The 22,298-nt window shown below is 38.2% G+C and overlaps 1 protein-coding gene across 1 annotated transcript in view; it reads left to right on the plus strand.

Annotated features, from left to right (window-relative positions):
- AIG1 (androgen induced 1) overlaps positions 1-22,298 on the plus strand; it is a 281,622-nt gene that overhangs the window by 61,807 nt on the left and 197,517 nt on the right. Inside the window, exon 2 of the mRNA XM_053592198.1 lies at positions 8,270-8,425. Within this exon, the coding sequence (XP_053448173.1) occupies positions 8,270-8,425 (156 nt within the window). The remainder of the gene's footprint in view (positions 1-8,269; positions 8,426-22,298) is intronic.

The following is a 22,298-nucleotide window of genomic DNA, read 5'->3' on the forward strand; positions in this document are numbered from 1 at the left end:
CAGACCTCATATATACATGCATGTATTATATGTATATATAGATAGGGTGGGTCTGTTATGCTTTTCTCTGGCTTACATACGTATTTGTTAAATCTCATGTAATACTTTATGTTCTCTAGTAAGAAAAGTGACAAGGTAGATTTTTCATTTTTTCCTTATCATTTCACTTTTAATCAATGCTCTTCTCCTCATATGGGGACACCCCCAGCCTTTTTGTATGACACCAATAAATCTCACTGCTGCCTTCCCATCTGTTCTCTTCAGTTTTTCTTCATTCCGTGGTCTATGTCACCCCAGTCTCCATTGCTACCCCCTCTCAGAGTTCCATCTTACTTCTCTCTACTGTATCTAAAATCAACCTGAAAATATGCACAGTCTTCAAGACAAACATTATGGCTCTTTCATTAATTTTATGAGACAGTAACGTACTCAAAAGTAGAACACCATGGATACCAAGCACTGGAAATCTTAAGACTGAAGGTCAAAACAGCTAGCTGTCCTCTGGCCTTTTAAAATGCCTAAAAATAACAATTCCATTTCTTACTTACTGTGATGCTCCTCCGACTTTGATGCATTTTCCTGTCTTGCCTGAGCTTAGTCAGTTAAGGTAGAAATGGACCAATTAGCAACTAATTAAAGTAATGACAAAACTTGATGTATAGATTATAGCTTTGGTGCAATTAAAAATTTAATTGAGGATATTGAAAACAAAATAATAGAATGAAATAAAGCCCAGGATAAACTATGTCATGCAACTTTAGGCGTACATGGTGGGAGTCTAATGTTATTTTCCCTGTCGTACAGAGAATTGTAATAGTTTAGTGTACTCCAGAAAAGAAAAGAAACATTAAATTAATTAAAGCCAATCATTTGTTTAAAAAAAGATGTGAATGGAATTTGGTACAGTTCCATACTTTTGAAAATTAATTCTAAATCTAAAATGACTCAGTAAATACACTATGATTTCCTGACAGAGTTGAGGAGGTAGGGAAAGATGCAGAAGGAATTAAACAGTAGAGAACATTCTAGAGGAACAAACAGTGACTCCAAAATATTCTGGGAATTTTTTTTCATTCTGACCTATTCCTATTTATATTTCTTGGAGAGATATGATACATTTGACCACTTCATTTCTGCGTGTGATGTAAAATAATAAGAGGAACCAGCCTGCTAAGAACTCCAAGCCAGATGGTGTGTATGTGTGTCCTGCTGAGTTGATGGTTTGGATGTGCCAGCCCTGCAGAAGGGCTGGAGCAGAATCATACTTCAAGGTAATCCACTTGTGCATCTCTTTATAACTTTCACATTTTTAATGGTTTATTTAATGAATTTTAAGTTTCAGTAGATGGCGGGATGCGTGTAGGCAATAGAAAAACACACACCAAGTGTCTGTAATGGGATTTGTTAACTGTCAGCTCACATCAAACTCCTATAAAGTGGCATAAATCTAAAGTGGTTTAATAATATTGGCAAATTGCTACTTAAATCAGCAAATAACCAAAAGTGAATTTATGCTTCTCTCTGGGGAATGATAGACTGATGATTTTTAGAGAGTATCTTTTGAAAATCCGCATGAGTTAAAGAAACCAAAACAAAACCCCCAAATTCCTTCTGTGTCTCTTTATGCTTAGAAACTAGGAGAAAATCTTTTTGTGGTACCTCTCTTCCCTAACCTCTGCATGATCTTTTTTGGGAAGTCTTCTGTAGCAGTTCAGGTGAGGTAGGGGTCACGCAGTCGTTGCAAGCAGAAGAGAGCTAGCCGAGAGTCTGTAGGGAGGGACAGAGTAGCCACCAGGTAGCTGGGAGATCTCTGCTGTGTTAGGTGACACCATTGGGCGAGAAGAAGATAAATCAACTACAGAAAATACTAGACTTCATTTATGCATACTGTTAATCGTTCACATTTGACAAAATGTTGACTTTTAGACTATTGCATATATATTTGCGGAAATAGTTTTATTTTTCTCCTTTCCCAGAATACGATAGTCTGTCCTCCCCTTCTTTCTCCCCTCTTTAAAGTTTCCTTCTATTCCCATTCCTTGCTTTTTAAATCTTCATAAAATTATGTTTCCCAAGAATCAGTGTTTTATTTATTTATTTAAAAACATTTTTTGTAGCCGGGCGTTGTGGCGGGCGCCTGTAGTCCCAGCTACTCGGGAGGCTGAGGCAAGAGAATCACGTAAGCCCAAGAGTTAGAGGTTGCTGTGAGCCGTGTGACGTCACGGCACTCTACCCGAGGGCGGTACAGTGAGACTCTGTCTCTACAAAAAATAAAAAATAAAAACATTTTTTGTGTAATGTAGCACCATGTTAAGTCAGTTTCTTTCTCCATTTTGAAGGTCTGATATCAGGTACACACGTTATGCCTTCTTGATGAATTGACCATTTTAGCATTATGAAATGTTTATTTTTGGTAATATTTCTTAAACAGAAGCCCACTTTTTGGTATTAACATAGCTGCTTCAGCTTTCTTATGATTAGTGTTTCCATTCATTTGCTTTTAATCAACTGTATATTGTAATTACATGCTTAATTTGGTTTATTAGTTTTGGTTTTTTAAATCTAATCTGCCAATCTCTACCTTTTAATTAGAGAGCACAAACCACTTACATTTAATGTAATTATACACATTTTGGGGGTTTAGTCTGATACTATCTTATTATCGTCTCTTTGTCCCAGCTATTCTTTCTTCCTTTCCCTTTAGTTTGTGATTTCTTTTGGATTAATTTAATATTGTGAGTATTTCATTTTATTTCCACTATTGGCATATTAGCTGTGATAGAATTTCTACCCCCAAAGATATCCTATTCTAATCCTGGGAACACGTGTATATAATGAGATATAATTCCTTTCCTTGTATTATGATGTATGGCACAGTTGATCTTAAGAAAGGAACATTGCCCAGGTGGATCTGCTCTTATCACAGAAATCTTAGAGAGAGAGCTTTTTCACGCTCATGACAGATGAAGAAAGCAGAAAGGAAAGTCAGAGAGATTCAGAGCAAGAAGGATTCAGCATTTTCTTACAGGCTTTGAAGACAGAAGGGGCCATGTGGAGAGCAGACCCAGGAGCTGAGAGTGACTCTGGCCAGCAGCCAATAAAGAGACATGAGTCTCAGTCTTACAGTCTCAAAAGACTTGATTCTACCAACAACCTGAAAAAGCTTGGAAGTAGCTCTTTTTTTTTGAGCCTTCAAACGAGAGACGTGCCTGGCCAACACATTGATATTGGTGTTGTGGTGCCCTTGGTGTAAAACCCAGGGTGATCCACCTGGGCTTCTGACTTAAAAAACTGCAAAGTAATAAATTGGTCTTATTTTAGCTGCTAAGTTTGCGATAATTTGTTATGTGGCAATGGACCACTAATAAATTAGCAAATCCTGCTTTTTTTATTCTTTTAAGGGTTGGTTTATAACATACACCTTTAATGTAATCACAGTCTGCTGCCAAATACTATTATACCACTTTACATATAACGTAAGAACCTTACAATTGTGTACCTTTTTTTCTTCCCTTCTTCTTCCTTGTGCTATTATTGTCATAAATTTTACTTGTAAATATTGTTTTTTAAAATATTTATTTACTTATTCATTTATTTAGAGACAGAGCCTCCTTCTACACCCAGGCTGGTGTTCAGTGGCCCACTCATAGCTCACTACTGCTTCAAACTCCTGGGCCCAAGGTATTCCACCACCTTAGCCTCCCACGTAGTAGCCAGGACTGTGGGAATGCACCACCATTCCTGGCTGAGTTTTCAATATTCTTAAAACCTCACTGTATCATTATATTTTTGCTTGAAACTATCTTTAATAAATTTAAAACTTTGAAAGGTAAAAATATTTTATGATTATCTACATTATCCACATATTTATTATTTTTCAGCCATTGCATTGCTTTATATAAATTTGATATTATGCTGTTATCATTTCTTTATTCCTTTAACATTGCTTGTTGTGAAAGTCTTTTGACAATGAATTCTCTCAGCTTCTGTTTGAAAAAGCCTTTCAACTTCGACAGCTTTTTTCTCCTTTATGTGACTTTATTTTTTTCTTTGATAAAGTTTATTTTATTATTTTATTTTATTTTATTTTATTTTTTTATTAAATCATAGCTATGTACATTAGTATGATCATGGAGCACCATACACTTGGTTCATAGACCGTCTGACACATTTTCATCACACTGGTTAACATAGCCTTCCTGGCATTTTCTTAGTTATTTTGCTAAGACCTTTACATTCCACATTTACTAAGATTCACATATACCTTTGTAAGATGCACTGCAGGTGTAATCCCACCAATCCCCCTCCCTCCCCTCCCCCTTACGTGACCTTAAAGACATCATGAATTGTTTATCTTGTATTATTTTGTATTAATCAATGAATTATTTATCTTGTATTATTTTGCACAAGAAAACTTTTGTTAATTCTTATCTTTACTTTTGTACATATGATGTCTGTGTCTTTCTTCCTCCAGATGCTTTTAAAATTTCTCTGTCATCACAGATTTTCAGAAATTTTATTACAAGGTCATTTGATGCAATTTTTCGTGTATGTTCTACCAAGCTTCTTGGATCTGGATGTTTATAATTTTCAGAAAATTTAGAAAACCTTCAGAGCCATTATTTCGTTAAATATTTTTTTCTGTCTGACTACCCCCCTCTCCTTTGGGGCTTCAATACACATATATCAGACTATTTGGTACATGTTCACAGTTGAATGAAGTTCTATTAATTTTAAAAATCTTTTTTATTCCTGTGATTAATTTTGAGAGATGTCTTTGGCTACGTATTCAGTTTTTTTTAATGTATTCATTTTTTTAATCTTTTCTTTTGCAGTGTTTGTATTTGCTATTATTCCATCTAGTGACTTTTTAAATAATGTATTTTTAACTTTAAATGTTCAGTTTGAATTAAAAAATTAAAAAAAATAAATAAATGTTCAGTTTGGTTCTTTTTAATGTTTTGTTTCTCTCAGTGTTTTCATCTTTCTTTAATTTTTGAACTGGTTTAATTTAGTTATTTAAAGTCCTTGTCTACTCATTCTAATACTTCTGTAATTTCTGAATCTGTTTTTAATGAAAGATTTTCTCTTGGTTAAGGATATTATTTTCCTCCTTCTTAGCATGTTTAGTAATTTTTTATTGGATGTTGGACATTGTGTGTTACATTGCTGAATGTTTGGATTTTGTGGTTTTCTTTTAAAGAAATGTAGAATTTTGGTATGGTTTTTGTAAGCATTTAAATTACTTGTAGAACAGCTTTGGTTTTTTAGTCTTGTTTTTAAGTATGTTGGGTGGCTGTACATTGCCCTTTTTTCCAGGACTATTTTAGTGCCCTATTTAGTTATGAAACTTCTGGGGTCTCTATTGAATGCCTGCTGTAGTTAACAAGGCCTCTCCTGTTTGGTCAGAACATGAATACCTCTCTACCCTGGGTAAGCTCTGATAATTGTTTAGCTTACATCTTGTGGTAGGTAGAATTTTAAGATGACTCCAAAAGATACTCACTTTGTACAGTTGCCTTCTTCTGAATACGATCACTACTGTGATTATATTACTTGATATGGTGATAGGAAGGTGGGACAGCCTTTATCAGGTAAGCCCTTTTGAAAAAGATATTTCTCTGGCTGATTGCAGAATAAAAAGCCCCATATCTGAAAAATACCATTCTTTGTTGTTTTTTGTTGTTGTTGTTGTTGTTTAATGATTTCTTGTGAAAGTTAAAATTGTATATATGCTTAGAATTCCATTGTATGAATGTAGCACAATGATTTATATAGCCAACTATTAAGAAATATATATTTCATGAAGCAAGGAATGCTGAAATGAACTTTCAATTGATGTTTCTAGTGTACATGTATGACAGTTTATGTAGAGATTAGCCTTAGTTAAATCACTAAGTAAATAGAATGCATACATTTTTAAATTTCTACAGATGGTCCATAACTTACAGTGGTTTGACTTGAGGTTTTTTGACTATGATGTGTGAAAGCAATATGTGTTCAGTAGAAACCATACTTCAAGCACCCATATGGACATCCTATTTTTTTTCTTTCAGTACAATATTCAATAGTTTACATGAGATAAACACTTTATTATAATATAAAGTAGGCTTTTGTGGTAGATGATTTTGCCCAACTGTAGGCTAACAAGTGTTCTGAGCACACATTAGGCAGGCTGGGCTAAGCTATCATGTTCAGTAGCGTCAGTATATTAAATGCATTTTTGACTGATTATATTTTCAATTTGCAGTGGGTTTGTCTGGATACCAGCCCACTATAAGCTGGGGAGCACCTGTACATACTGTGTATTACCAATTCTTCTTTAGTGTGGCTGTTCAGATTTGCATTCCACCATAACCTTTCATGTTCTCCATCTTTATAACACTTAGTATTGTCAGAATTAAATTGTAAATAATTACATTGGTGAGAAATGTTATTTTATTGTGGTCTCAATTTACATTTCCCTGATAAATAAATATTGGCTCTGAAGTTTTTCTAGATTTTCTGAAATTGGTCACCAAGAGCACCTTTAAATATAGTTACTGGCCAGATGAGCTTCGCGATTATTATTTCTCAGTATAACCACTCCAATTTCTCAAACTTCATAATGCCTGATAAAGAGATTTAAGCATCTAAAGTCCTCAGATACAATATAGAAAATTTTCCAAAGTATGAAATTATTCCCTGAGTCGTGCAAGTTATTTCTGGTTATCAAAATGTGATTCTTGCCAACATTTTCATTGTGTCATTCTCAGTTGTGGCGGTCTCTTGGCTTCTCCCACTGTAGTTTTTCTGGCTGTAGAAAGAATGACAGAAAACCTTAAGTCATTGAAGCTTAAGACAATCTAAGATATGAGAAAACAAAGAACATTATTCTAGCTACGACCAATAATAGCAAGATTTGAAGAGCTCAAGGGGCGGCGTCTGTGGCTCAGTGAGTAGGGCGCCGGCCCCACATACTGAGGGTGGTGGGTTCAAACCCAGCCCTGGCCAAACTGCAACAAAAAAATAGCCGAGCGTTGTGGCGGGCGCCTGTAGTCCCAGCTACTCGGGAGGCTGAGGCAAGAGAATCACGTAAGCCCAAGAGGTGGAGGTTGCTGTGAGCCGTGTGATGCCACGGCACTCTACTGAGGGCAGTTAAGTGAGACTCTGTCTCTACAAAAAAAAAAAAAAAGTCTAGGTTAACAATTCAAGAGTGAGCTAAGGGATGGAAACACATACTTTTTAGCGTCTTTCTTCCCTTGTGAAGAACCTATCTGCAGAGCTCTTAAACTCTTCCCACCACCAATGTGGGAATTTCCAAAAAAAATTTGTTATGTTTTCTAAAGAGGTAATGAGGAGAACTTTTACAAACATGTCATTAATAAATTATTTCCAATGATATTCCCCTGAATTTATCCTTGGTGCTAAATGGGTGTAACTTTGAGCCCGGGGGATGTATTTTCTGCCCTTTTAATAATTTGAATTATCATTTGCCAAGCTATATTACAGTATTACGCCTGCAGTGCCCTCCCACTACGATAGTCCAAGTAAAACATAACTGGGGTCAGTGATATAAACAATGTAATAGATTTGGGGGTGTATAATACAATTACTAGCCTTTTTGAAGGAAAAAGTCTGCGTATATATGTTTATATTAATTTGGAAAGGTCTTATTTCATAAATACTGAAAACCCGAGGAGGAGGTCATTTGATTCAAGTTCGATAACAGAAAATTTCTCTGTATCAGAGCCTTGACTATTTCGTTGAGTTGATTTCTTTATGACTCAAGGACCAGCCTTCTATTACTTCCTTTGGTGGAAAAATGTCCAAATCTTAAGAGATAAAAGCATGGGAAAGGTTTCTTCACATTTGGACTAAATTACCACTTTTGTTATTTAGACTACTCTCACACTTCTTAAATGTTTGGTAAACCTCCCTCATGAATATAACCAGACTACAGAAATGATGCTTTAAAATAATGGTCATGCTAGTTTGACAATTGATTCTACTTTCTGTTGGGCCTATTTAGACGTGTGTGAGCGTGCATCTTTCAGAGTTGTCCTGAGGGGAGTGAAATTGAAAGTGGTATATTTAAGACGAATTTTCTCACCTATAATGGCAAGCTGTCGATGTCTTACTCTTTTCTCATTGCAGTACCAGCTCTTTGTGGGTGCTTCTGATCCTTTCTTACCATGTGCCACGCTGCAAATGTGCGGAGCTTTTGCACTTCCACAGCTTGGGTCTCTTTAGATCTGACTGACTGACGCCCGCTGTTGTCTTCCCACAGGTGATCCAGGCTGTCTTTTTTGGCATCTGTGTGCTGACCGATCTTTCCAGTCTTCTGACGAGAGGAAGTGGGAATCAAGAGCAGGAGAGGCAACTCAAGAAGCTAATCTCTCTCCGTGACTGGATGTTGGCCGTGTTGGCCTTTCCTGTGGGGGTTGTGAGTATGAAATAGAATGCATTTAGCCACAAAAGAAACTTGGGTCTTATTTCTTCTAAGAGAAAAAAACAAAGGGCTCATTATGGAGTTTGCTGGATTATTTTGCTAGGGTTGCAGTACCACAGATAGAGTAGCTTAAACAGCAGAAATTTATTTTCTCACAGTTCTGGAGGATGAAAGTCTAAGGTCAAGGTGTTAGTTTCTTCCGAGGCCTCTCCCCTTGCCTTGCAGGGGGCCACCTTCTCCTTGTGCCCATGACAGCTTGCCTCTGGCGTCTCTTCCTCTTCTTGCAAGGTTCCCCATCCTGTTGGATTAGAGCCCCGTCTTTCTGACCCATTCAACCTTACTTAGTTCTTTAAAACCCCTGTCTTCAAGTACAGTCCCATTCTGGGGTTAGGACTTCAAGTTCTAGGAGCTAGGACTTCAGCATAAGAATTTTGTGGGGGACACAATTCAGCCCATAACAGTTTCTTAAGAAGACCAAACTTGAAATGTATGGTTCTTAAATTGACCAGTCTAGTAGTTTTGAACTTGGAGAGGAAATCAGTATTACCTCATAGTTCTTCACTTATTCAACTGTGCCATTAGCAATATCACTTAAGTAAATGCCACTTCATGTGAGGGTCTGTTCTGGCTTCATTGATTTTCGTTGTTTTCAGTTACATTTCCCTCTATAGCTCAACTTCCTTCACAAGTGTGTTAATTTTCCATCGTCTGCATATAAACCGTGTTCCTTTAAAGGCCCTCTGAGACTCTGTAGATTTTAAGCTGTGTCTAGCCAGGAGAAGGATGAGAGAACTCTTGCATGTCCCAGATCATGAGGGTAAGTAAGAGTGTGCTACTTAATTCAAATTTGCACCTTTCATTTGCCAGCTGATTTCTGGGACAAACAGAAGCCCCAGTTATGGGGCTAGCATAGTCCAAGGCCCAGTGTAGGAAGAGTCAGAAAGTTATTCAGAAATCCTTCCAGTGGCTCCTCGCCAGGTCTGTGGCTGGCAGAGGCCCCTACATGTTTGCTCTAAGACTAATTAGTAGGCACTCAGATTGTCGCAGAATTGCTTTTTCCATGTGCTGAGTTGTGTTTTCTTGAGTGAAACAGCTCTTTGCTCTTGAGAACAACAGAGGATTGGGGGAACGTTAAAATCTCGACGCACGTCTCTTTGCATTCCTTCATCTTGTCTTCTGAAAACATAAGTAAATGGTGTTGACATCAAACTCATCTGATAAATCTCTCAAATTCTGTTACCATAACAGATTTAAATGCTTTACATGGTACTTAATAATTCCCTCTTTGACTTGCCTTACAAAATTCAAATACTTTCTATCAGAATAGTCATCTAAGAAAAAATTCCCATTGCATAAAGTATAAACAAATACTTTCTGCATCAAAGAGTTATCTAGAAAATCTCAATCTGTGTATATGTGTGTATCATTTTTTTTATTTGTTTTACTTCTTACTTCCTTAGGATTTCTATAGTAATAGCCTCTGGAAGTACTCACTGACTAGAAAGAATATAGCAGTAATACAGTAAAAACAAAACTAAAGAAAAACACGAGATTAGTACATCTCTCCTGAGCTTTCCCTTTCCCACATCCGGTGGCATTAAATTCTATGTCTTGCCACTCTCCTTAGAGACTCATTGCATAAAGATTGCATTTTTGACATTCCTTTGGGGGGAATGGTTTGTACCTGCTTAAGACATGAGGTATCTGTCAGCTTTCAGTGTTCTTCCTGAATTTAGTCCATGTATGCTTTGTGGTTAGTAAGAAGAGGGGTGGCCTTTTTGTTTGCATATTTCTGATGTCTCATGGTTTCCCTCCATGTTTCCTTATTTTTGTTGTTTTGCCTATGTTTTGGAAGAAGGGAGAAGGATAAAAATATCTTTCATTTCACCCCCCCGCACCCCCTTTTTAACCTGAAGTCACAGCCATACTTTCATGGCATGTATATGCACCTTCCCTCCTTGATAAACTTTGACAGCAGGACTGGCCCTCAGGAGTGCACCCAGGGCCTCCCACTCACCTGGCACATGGAGGTAACCCTGCTTTTCAAGTTCATGGCCAAAGTTGAAGAGTAAATGAAGAATCAGGGAGGTGCAAAGTGCTGATTCCTTTAAACTCATTTTTTCTTGCCCACTGATATTTTATAGTCACTGTTTCCATTTTTCATAATCTTCTCTTTTATTGTGAGTCACTTTCCCCTTTACAGTCACTAGCCTGTTATTTTTCATGAACTATTTGAAGTTCCTTTCAAAGCACTTCTTCCTACCTCTCTCTCTCTCATCCGTTAAGAAGAATCTTGGTCAATGTTCTCTACAAATCACTTTACATTTCCAGCGTTCCTCCTGTTCCTATCTTACTCTGCCATTTAACTTCCCCATACCCACCAGATTTCTCTTTCACACAGAATTCATTTCAAGGAAAAAACAGAAATTTATTTCAATGGCTTCCTTCCAGACCCCCTTATTGCAAAGTCGTATTTACAGAGGTTATGGAGGTGAATCATTATAAGCATTTTAACCCCCAATTGTTTTTCATCAAAACATTTCATTTTGTAACTTTTCACCTTTCTTTTTTTAGGGTTATTTCCCATCCTTTCCAATGTCCCCATGTCTTCGCTATGACTTCAGAGACCTTCCCCGGCCCCTTCTGTACCTTTCTCTATTTTTTTCTCCAGCTGCTCAGAAGAGTCTAAAATCCCACTGTAGTTTCATTATTGTAACTTAAGACTTCTTTCCTTATTGAGGCATTAAGCTCTCTGGAGCAATACCAGGAGGAATCACTTGAAGAGGCCTCATGTTTGCTCTTTCTGTGGCTCCTGGGAGGGCAGAAAGATGGCCGGCCTGGAGGCTGATTTCAGCAGAAGGATGGAATTGCATTAATATAAGAGTACCTGTACCAATCTGAAGCATAAAAATGCTGTGCAAATGATTAATGATAACATTTACCATTTTGGTTGATGCAGTCAAAATCCTAAAGGGCAAAACACTCAAGCACCCTCCCTGTGCCAGACGTGCACTTGGCGTCACGTGAGTGGCGTCACGTGAGCATCCTCAGCTGGAAAGTGCACAGCCTGGGCTATGAAGCCCCCGTGCTCCCCAGAGGCCACCTCCACTCTGCCGCCTAGTCTTCTGGGGACTGCCAGCCTCACAGAGTGTGTCCCTGGCTGTTGTCTACTGACTTCCTCCACCTCACACTTTTTCTTTGTCAATCAGAAGTTTACCGGGAAAGCAATGTTAGTTTTTGCTTCAAGGTGCAGGCAAACTGGCAAGGACCAGGCATAAAAAGAGAGCAAAGGACAGCAGTTGAATTTGTCACCTCTGCTCAGATTTTCCTAACGAGGCCTCTTGGCCTCTGAGCTTTGACTGGTGCTCCCATTAACTGGCTCTCCCTCTCTCTCTCTCTCTCCTCATCTGCAACTATGGCAGCAAAAGAGACACGGGTGGGTTATCCAGGATTTGTATTTTCCACGCTAACGCTTCCTTCAGTAATGAGGTTAATTGACAGTTGACAGTAATTGCTTTATGTGAACATAAAGCACTAAATATGATATTGTGACAGATCCATGGACCAAATGTATCTACTTCATGGTCTCAAGGTTGTATAAAAATAATGAAACATTCCTAATCAAGTTAATTGGAGTAGAGTTTCATTTCAGCCTAACTTTGAAGAAATCAGGCAGGGTTGCTTGAGTGAGCGTGGTATGTATCATCCTGATTCCTGTAAATTCCCATAAATGCAGAGCTGGCCTTGATTAGTAACGCTAATGGCCGGAAACCACCACCACTCCCAAAGCCTTGCAACTCATTTTACAGGGATAACCCTGGGGAGGCTCTTCTTACCATATGTAGTTTATTTCTGAACCCTGTCACCCTTTTAAAGAAGCATTACAAATAATTCTATGACATTATGTGGTCTGGAAGCACTGAAGTTTATTAGGAGCAATCAAACCAAGAATGTCTTTTGTCTCCTTTAAGTTTGTTGACTTTCATGCTGGCAGATGCCATTATAGTTAAGAGATCTAGGCTTAGGATTTTAACAACAACAACAAAAAAAGAGTCTGATGAGTATGAATATGTCTCTCTCAGAAACTCCATGTCTCCAGCTGCTATCTACAGTAGCTCTTTAATGAAAAAGAATAATTATATATACTTTTTTAAAATTAATTCAGATCTATATGAGGTCAGACAGTTAAGTTTATGAACTCATCCTAGGAAATGTCCTCATTGTACATACCTCATTGCTGAATGTCATTCTGGTTACCTCTGAGGTACTCCTTGTATATGCTATTCGTTTGTCACTGTTCAGCTTGAATAATACACTGGTCGTCTCCTCACCAGTACACTGTAATCCTCATATTGCTTTGGATGGCTCTAACCCAGGTGCTGCTCTGGCCCATCATCTGGTGTGATGATGATTTTCTTCTCTGAGTGGCCTGAGGACGCCCTGGAAGTTTTTTACCAGGATGGGTGTCCAGAGAATCAGAATTAAACCAGCAACGTACCTGTATAAACTTTTCTAGAATCTGTCTTCCTTATCTCAGTTTAGTCTCAAGCCTATTTGTTAAATAATAATTTCTGGTGTTATAATCATGCCGTATAAAGACTTGGAGAATATCTTTATATGTACCAACCTATTTTAGAATCCTTTAAAACTCATTTGTACTTGTCATGGGGACTGGATGGTACCTGCTACCTTAGGAAATGTGTGGAAAATGGAATTTAAAATCTCAAATGCAAACTCGAAGAAAAAATATATTTCAATTGTTTTCAAAAAGTAATTCCTGACAGTCTTCATTTAGTGACATACTAAACTAATTCTAAGCCATCTTTAAAAAAAAAATTTGAGATGCATATAAATTTAGATTGTCATACCCCTACAATTTAAAAAGCGTTATTTTCATTACTTATTTTTAAGCAAAAGAGATTAGTGTAAATGGAGAAAAAGCATATTAATTAATATTAATGATTGATATTAATGTCTATTAATGTAATATGTAAAAGAAGGGAATTTGATTCTATTTGAGATTGTAAATAAAAGCAAATGCCTTTCCCTTTGTTTTGATATTAAGAAGGAATTTTTTTAAAGAACATTGTTTGCTTTATTCGAAAAATCTCTGGATTTAATGTAAAAATACACTTAATATCCACTGATCCTCTCTTTATTAAAATTTCACAGGTACCTGAAGTCAAACTCTTCTATTTTCTTTAAGCCTTAGCTGACGTTTCAAGTTTATTTAAATGTCCTTTCTTTTCTTTTCTTCTCTGAAGTTAAAAACACAGTATTGGCTAGGTTATGTTTTATGGTAAAGCCCAGTTCAAGTTCACTTCTGCTAGAGTCAATCAGACAGTTGCCTTCTGCACTGAAGTGAGGAGAGTGAGTGGAATTGCCTAAGAGGGAGGGTTCACAGACGAGGATTCATTTGAGACTGGTAAGCAAATCAGCAAAATGTTCCCATTACCAGAAGAAAGGCTCAGAAAACTCGTAACTACATAACCTACACGAATGGTCTAACTATTATTATTGTTGTTGTTGTTATTGTTATTTTGAGACAAAGTCTCACTCTGTTGCCCTGGGTAGAGTGCTGTGGTGTCATCATAGCTCAACCAACCTCAAACTCTTTGGCTCAAGCAATCCTCTTGCCTCAGCCCCCTGAGTAGCTGGGACTATAAATGCCTGCCACTACACCTGCTAGTTTTCCTGTTTTTAGTAGAAACAGGGTCTTGTTACACAGGGTCTCGCTCCTGCTCAGGTCAGTCTCAAACTCCTGAGCTCAAGCAATCCACCTGCTTCAGCCTCCCAGAGTGCTAGGATTATAGGTGTGAGCCATCATGCCTAGCCAGCAATTATTTTTAATAGCCTTTTCCAAAGACTAAGGACATAATATGAATAGATGTATATACCTGGTAGGGGAATCAGGTTCCTTTTCAACCATCTTATATAATCTTCTGTCTTAAATAAGGACCAATGAATTTTCTGCTTAACTGACCTATTTAATTTGTACGCATTTTCATGCGAAGTTGAAGTAGTCAGCTTTCTTGATGCTTGCAAAACAGATTTCTTAAACATAACAAATAATCACACTTTAACAGAATTTTCCTGTAAGTGCCCATTTCAAAACACATGACGGGGAAAATCACACATTTATATCCAGACTATTCAAAAAATAGACTTCAAGCCAAGTCAATAATTATTTGTGCATTCTTAAAGCTTTCTGTGTTGCAAATACTGAGTTCTAGGAGCCAAGGTAGTGTTGGCTAAGAATGGACCTTGTCTCTCAAGTAAATTAAAAACAGGGCATGATGAGGGTACTGATGGCTGTGTCTAAAGTCCAGGTAAGTAATCCCCAGGAAGAAAGGATTAATTTTAGTGGGTGAGAGGTCATGAAAGACGTCTCAGAAATGAAGGTATCTGAAGCCTGTTTTGAAGAATGGCTAAGAATTTACTGGATGTATAAGTTAATGATGCTTTCAGCTACAAGTAGTAGAATACCCCCAGATATCCACCTGGCTCATGCTTTTTCTTCTTATGAGTCTCTGCTCAAATGACCACAGCAAAGCTTCTGTGACTGGTCTATATGAATTAGTCTCCCTTTATTCTCTTTTCTCTTCTTACCTTGCTTTATTTTCTCCATAATGATTAGCATGACCTGGAACACTGTATGTTGATTCTTTTATTTGTATAATATCTGTCTTCTCTGAGTTAGTTTATACTCCACGAGACCAGGGAGGTTATGTGATTTGCTTACTGCTGTATCTCAGGCATTAATGAGGAACAATGTATAAATAATTCAATATTGGTTACACGTAATCCATCCAGCCATGGCTTAAGAAATAAAGATATTCGCCTGAGCGACAGTGAGACCCCGACTCGTGAAAAAAATGGAAAAACCCAGCCGGGCGCCGCAGCGAGCGCCTGTAATCCCAGCGGCTTCCGGAGGCTGAGGCAGCGGGGTGCCCGCAGCCCGAGTCTGAGGTTGTGGTGAGCTACCACGCCCACTGCACTCTGCTCAGGGGCATAGGGTGGGACCCTGTCTCAACAAAAAAAAAAAAAAAAAAAGAAATAAAGATATTTAGTATCTCACAAAACCAGAAGCCTATAGATGGGTAGTTTTAGTGTGATTTTGAAACTCAAGCATTTTGTATTTTCTACCCTTCTGTCTTTAGAGTGTCACCTTTTTGCCCTTGGACTTGCAATTTAAGGTGTTTAAAAGGTTGATAAAGCACCAGACATCTCATACTTTGTGACCATGTTCAAGGGAAGAAGAGAAAGAAGCTCTTCAGAGAACCCCCCTAAGTGTCTGTCTCTTCAACAGGCAAACAGATCACTACCTGTAGACTTCCTAGTTCATATTAGTTAGAACCCTCACATGGCTAGAACCAGTGGCATGGGAGGCCAGGAAAGTAAGTAGCTGCAGCAAGAAATGAGGTTACCATGTGAGCTTAAATTAAGGATCATTTATCCTTAATTTAAGGATAAATTAAATGCCCAAACGCAGGAGTTACAAAAAGTATTTTAAGGAGGAAATTTCAAGAATAGCAATAAATGTGCAGTAAGTAAAAACTAATAATAGCATTTTAGGTAATTTTTTTTGTCAATATGAAAAATACATAGTGTAAAGCTGATGAGATTAATCATGGATGTTTTCTTTTGTAACCAAGAAAGGCATATTTTCCCATTCATTCTCTACTAATATTTGCCAGTATCATTACAAACAACTCTCTAAAGCTGTCATTTGAAGAAGTCCTTCTCAGAGAAAGTCAGATTTCTTACACAATTAACTACATGGTTTCTGTTTAGTTTCTGAAATCTATACAAAATTTGTCAGAGGCGAGCTTGCTTTAGAGCACTAACTTGGAAATGCAGACAACCAAATTCAACAAGTACTTGTTCACGTCCAGCCCCAAATTATGGAAAAGTATCATGCCCTGTGTATAATTGCCTACTCTCTCTGGACAAAAAGATTAAAAAATATTTCAGAAAATGAGGACATTTTCTTCCCGTATCATATTTATAAAATATATATTTGAAATTTGAGATCAAGAAGAGGTAGACTTGGCCAGGCATGGTGGCTTATGCCTGTAATACCAGCACTTGGGAGGCTGAGGTGGGTTGATTATCTGAGCTCACAGGTTAAAACCAGCCTGAGCCAGAGTGAGACCCTGTCTCTAAAAAATAGCCAGGTATTGTGGCAGGTACCTGTAGTCCCTCTACTTGGGAGGTTGAGGCAAGAGGATCACTTGAACCCAAGAGTTTGAGGTTGCTATGAGGTAAGTCTCCATGGCACTCTACCAAGGGTGACCAAGTGAGACTCCATCTCAAAAAAACAAAAAAGAAAGAAAAGAAAAAGTAGACTTGATCTTCGGTAACAATAATAATGTGTATGTATTGTATAAAAGGCATATGATTCCTGTCCTCAACAATATGACCCCCAAGCCAGGATCTTAGGTATGTTCTTGCTTGGTGGACCAGGAGAAAGATGTAATATTGTTGATTTAAAAAAGAAAAGAGGGGAGGAGGAAGGAAGATGGCCAACTAGAGGCAGCTTTCACCAGAGGCTCCTGTCCAGAAGGAGAGCTACTGGACAGAAGTAGATTCAGTAAAGCCGAAAGTGGGGAGCTGAGCTAAGAAAGAAGATAGACAAGTGCACATCATCTCTGCTGAGGCAAGCTGCAACTCTAAGAAAGAGGATCCAAGAAAACAAATTTCAGGTACAAAGCCCATTGCCAAGAGGATGAGAGACCCCCTCCCCCGAGCAGGAGGCTCGCTGTGGGCTCTCTACAAGTGAGCAGGAACAAAAGACCTCTCATTTTACCTGATGGGAGAGAGCTGGTAAACTGGCTTCCTTCTCCAGGGAGGTCCCACTTGTGAGCATTAGCATCATTCTGCCTAGCATAAAATTGAACAAATATTTTCCCCACAATTCTGAAATACCAGTCCACCCTTACCCCCTTGACCTGGTGGTCTAAAGGTCTGCCCTCTGCAGAGCCCAGACTGTTTGGCAATTCCCTGAGAGGCCTGGGCATAGTATGGGCCGCTGGGCATCAGTGCAGAAACAGTGACTTGAGTGGAAGTGGGGAGCATGGGGAGAGAGGGACACATGGGAGAGAGAGACACATAGGAGAGAGAGATGTGCCATGATGGTGCTCTGCAGGTGGAGGCTCTGATAACCCTGTTCTGACTTTGGTGGATGATCTTTTCTGACTTGTTGGCTCACTGGAGGGAACTGGTCTCCATCCCCTTGGGTGTGTGGGATGGAACTGCCTGTGGATTTCTACTATTGGGCTCTGGAGAGCCTTTGAACTTTTCCTGTTGAGCAGTGATTGTACTGCCTGGGACAATCCGATTAGAACTCTCAACCTGGCCTGTTCACCCAAGGACCCTCTGAGGTTGAGCAATGGTTATTTTATAGTGGGAAAGGACTAGTTCTTCTCCTCCACTTGTCACTGGTGGGGCATGGGGTGCCGCAGTTGCTTGTATCTCTGCCCAGCTGAGATTTCTGCCTAATACCACAAGTCCTTAGGATTGGTTAGAGGCTGACTGACTTAAATACAGAGCCAGCTTGTGGTATCTCACCAAGCAGGTCTGGCTGCATCTCTGGAAGGAACCTTTGTAAGGCCATAGGAGAAAAGCCACACTTACAAGCCCCAACTCATTGGTAAAGGGCTGGCTAACTCCACTTCCTGGGGCCCCCAATTAAATCTCACCCTACCAGTTTTAATTGCCAAATTGCAGATAATACTCATGGGGCAGAAGCAGTGGAAGAACTCTGGCAACATGAATAATCAGAGTAGATCATTTCCCCAAGGAATGACAAAGGAGATTCAACTGAAGATGCTATTCATAGACAAATGGCTGAATTGTCACAAATAGAATTCAGAATATGAATGGCAAATAAGTTGAATAGAATGGAGGAAAAGATGGAAATATAAATCCAAAGAGTAGTTCAAAAGTTATCTCAAGAAATTAATGAATTCAAAGACAAAATCACTAAGGATATGGACATAATGAGAAAAGATACAGCAGAGCTCAAGGAAGTGAAAAAGTTATTCAAGGAGCTTCAAAATACAGTAGAATTCCTCAGTAAAAGAGTTGTTCAGGCAGAAGAAAGAATCTCAGAAATTGAAGACAAGGCTTTTGAACTATCCCAAGCATTCAAAGAGGCATAGAAATGGAAAACAAGAACAGAACATTCTCTAAGAGAGTTGTGGGGTCATTCCAAAAGATGAAACATCCGACTTATAGGAATACCTGAAGGAGAAGAGGATGGCCCTAAAGACACAGTTGCTGTACTTCAAGATATTATTGAGGACAATTTCCCAAGCATTGCAAGAAATACAAAAATTCAGATAATAGGTAGTTTCAGAACCTCAGCAAGATTCAATCCAAATAAAGCATTTCCTAGACACATGGTAATTAATGTTGCCAAAGTTAATATGAAGGATAAAATACTGCAAACAGCTAAACATAAGAAAGCATTAACTACAAAGGGAGAAATATTAGAATGGCTGCAGATCTTTCAGCCAGAACTTTTCAAGCCAGAAGCCCCCATTGCGTGCTCTCTCCCTCTCTCTCTCTCATTCCTTATCCCTCCACACCAACCATGGCTTTCAGTGTAGAAAAAGAAACAATGATTTTGCTGGATGGGTGTTCCTGGAATTAGTTCAGTCCCCATCCATGTTTTAAGGTAACTCTTCCCTGCTTTAGCTGGATGGAAGTGTGGAGCAGTACCTCGGCTGGTGTGAAAGATAATTTCTCCCCAAGGAAGGGACTAGAGGATCTTACACCTACACAGTTTTTTTGTTTGTTTGTTTGTTTGTTTTTTTCAGCAAAGACAGGGGTCTCACTCTTACTTGGGCTGGTCTTGAACTCCTGAGCTCAAACAATTCACTCGCCTCGGTCTCCCAAAGTGCTAGGATTACAGGGGTGAGCCACTGTACCTGGCCTGTAATTTTTTTTAAGCCTTTCTTCTCACTAAATTGTGTTGGAAAAGTGATTTTTCATTAAAAAATGTTTTGATTTCATTAAAAATATTTTTGCTAACATGTAATGCTTTTATCTTAAGGGAATTGAACATTTTTAATTTGTTTAAATTTCTATTGTGGCAAATCCCAGTAGCTATACTCCACATAAACAAAGGCTCTTTGGGTTCTTCAGTAATTTTTAGGAATGTAATGGAGTCCCAAGGCCAACATATTTGAGAAACATTGATCTTAAATACTGCCAGATCATGTTATTTCTCTGCTTTGCAACCTTGCAGTGGGTGCTCAGGTTTCTGCACATTGGCCTACAAGGCTCTACTCTGCTGCCCCGTCTGTTACCTCTTTACTCTTCCCCTCGCTGTCACCGGCCATACTTGCCTCTTTGCTGTTCCTCCAATGGGTCAAACACACTCCCAACTTAATATCACCTTAATTCCCCCAACCAGGAAATGACCCAACAAAGAAAGAGAACAATATCATTAATGAATATCAATGCAAAAATATTTAATAAGATCCCAGCAAACAGAACTCAACAACACATCAAAAAAAATTGTACACCATGATCAATTTGGTTTTATCCCAGGGTTACAAGGTTAGTTCAAAATATGTAAATCTATAAATATAATATACCACATAGATGAAATAAAAAACAAAGACCATATGATTCTCTCAATTGATGCAGAAAAAGCTTTTGATAATATCTAGCATCCTTTAATGATTAGAACACTTGAGAAAATAGGCTTAGATGGGACATTTCTTAAACTGATAGAAGCCATCTACAGCAAACCCACAGCCAAAACCATCTTGAATGGAGTAAAACTGAAAACATTTCCACTCAGATCTGGAACTAGACAAGGATGCCCACTGTCACCACTGCTATTCAACATTGTACTGAAAGTCCTAGCCATTGCAGTCAGGTAAGAGAAGGGGATTAAAGGTATTCAAATGGGTCAGAGGAGATCAAATTCTCACTCTTCGTGGATGACATGATCTTATACCTGGAAAACTCCAGGGACTGAACTACAAAGATCTTAGAAGTGATCAAGGAATATAGCAGTGTATCTGGATACAAAATCAGTATTTACAAATCAGTAGCTTTTATATATTCCAATAGTAGTTAAGCCAAAAATATAGTCAACGACTTTATTCCTTTTACAATAATGTCAAAGAAGATGAAATACCTGGAAATTCATCTAACAAAGGAAGTGAACAATCTCTATAACGAGAATTATGAAACCCTGAGAAAAGAAATAGCTGTAGATGTTAACAAATGGAAAAATATACCATGCTAGTGGCTGAGAATAATCAACAATGTTAAAATGTCCATACTACCCAAAGCAATCAACAGATTTAATGCAATCCCTATTAAAACACCAATATCATACTTTACAGATCTTGAAAAAAATAGTATTTTGTTTTATATGAAATAAGAAAAAAACTGAAATAGACAATACATTACTTAGAAATAAAAACAAATCAGGAGATATCACGTTACCAGACTTTAGACTATACTATAAATCTGTAGTGATTGAAACAGCATGGTACTGGCACAAAAATAGAGAGGTAGATGTATGGAACAGAATAGAGAACGAAGAGATGAACCCAGCTGCTTAATCATCATTTGATCTTCAATAAGCCTATCGAAAACATTCAATGGGGGAAAGATTTCCTATTTAACAAATGGTGCTGTGAGAACTGGCTGGCAACTTGTAGAAGACTGAACCTGGACAAGAATTGATTCTCATTAGATAAAAGATTTAAACTTTCACCATGAACAAAAATTGATTCTCATTGGATAGAAGATTTAAACTTAAGACATGAAACTATAAAAGTACTAGAAGAGAGTGCAGGGAAAACACTTGAAGAAATTGTCCTGGGAGAATATTTTATGAGGAGGCCCCCCCCACCCCCCCAGCAATTGAAGCAACACCAAAAATACATTACTGGGATCTGATCAAACTAAAAAGCTTTTGCACAGCCAAGAGCACAGTAAGTAAAGCAAACAGACAGCCTTCAGAATGGGAGGAGATTTTTGCAGGTTATGCTTCCTACAAAGGTCTGCTAACTATAATCTACAGAGAACTCAAACTAATCAATAAGCAAGGAATAAATAACCCCATTTCTATGTGGGCAAGAGACTTGAACAGAAAATTCTCTGATGAAGACAGGCTCATGACCTATGAACACATGAAAAAATGCTCATCCTTAATCATCAGAGAAATGCAAATCAAAACCACTTTGAGATATCATCTAACTCCAGTAAAATTAGCCCACATCACAAAATCCCAAAACTACAGATGTTGGCATGGATGCGGAGAGAAGGGACCGCTTCTACACTGTTGATGGGAATGCAAGCTAATACTACCTTTTTGGGAAAAAGTTTGGAGAAGACTCAAGGAACTAAAAGTAGACCTACCATTTGATCCTGCAATTCCTCTACTACTTATATACCAGATGATCAAAAATTATTTTATAGCAAAGACATTTGCACCAGAATGTTTATTGCAGCCCAATTCATAATAGCCAAGACATGGAAACAGCTCAAGTGTCCATCAACCCATGAATGCACTAACAAACTGTGGTATATGTATGCCACGGAATACTATGCAGCCATTAAAAAGATGGAGACTTCACATCTTTTATGTTTACCTGAATGGAGCTGGAACATATTCTTCTTAAAGTATCTTAATAATGGGAAAAAAATGTATCCAGTATACTCAATACTACTATGGAATCAATATATAATCACCTACACACTCATACAAATGGCAAAACATAACTATAGTCCAGAAAGTAGAAGGGAAGAGGAGAGAGAGGGGTGGGGGTGGGGTTATGGGAGGAAGGAGGGTATTTGGGGCGACCTCACTTAATGTGCATGGTGCAATGGTACA

This window comes from Nycticebus coucang, chromosome 5, assembly GCF_027406575.1.
Source record: "Nycticebus coucang isolate mNycCou1 chromosome 5, mNycCou1.pri, whole genome shotgun sequence".
Lineage (NCBI taxonomy): Eukaryota > Metazoa > Chordata > Mammalia > Primates > Lorisidae > Nycticebus > Nycticebus coucang.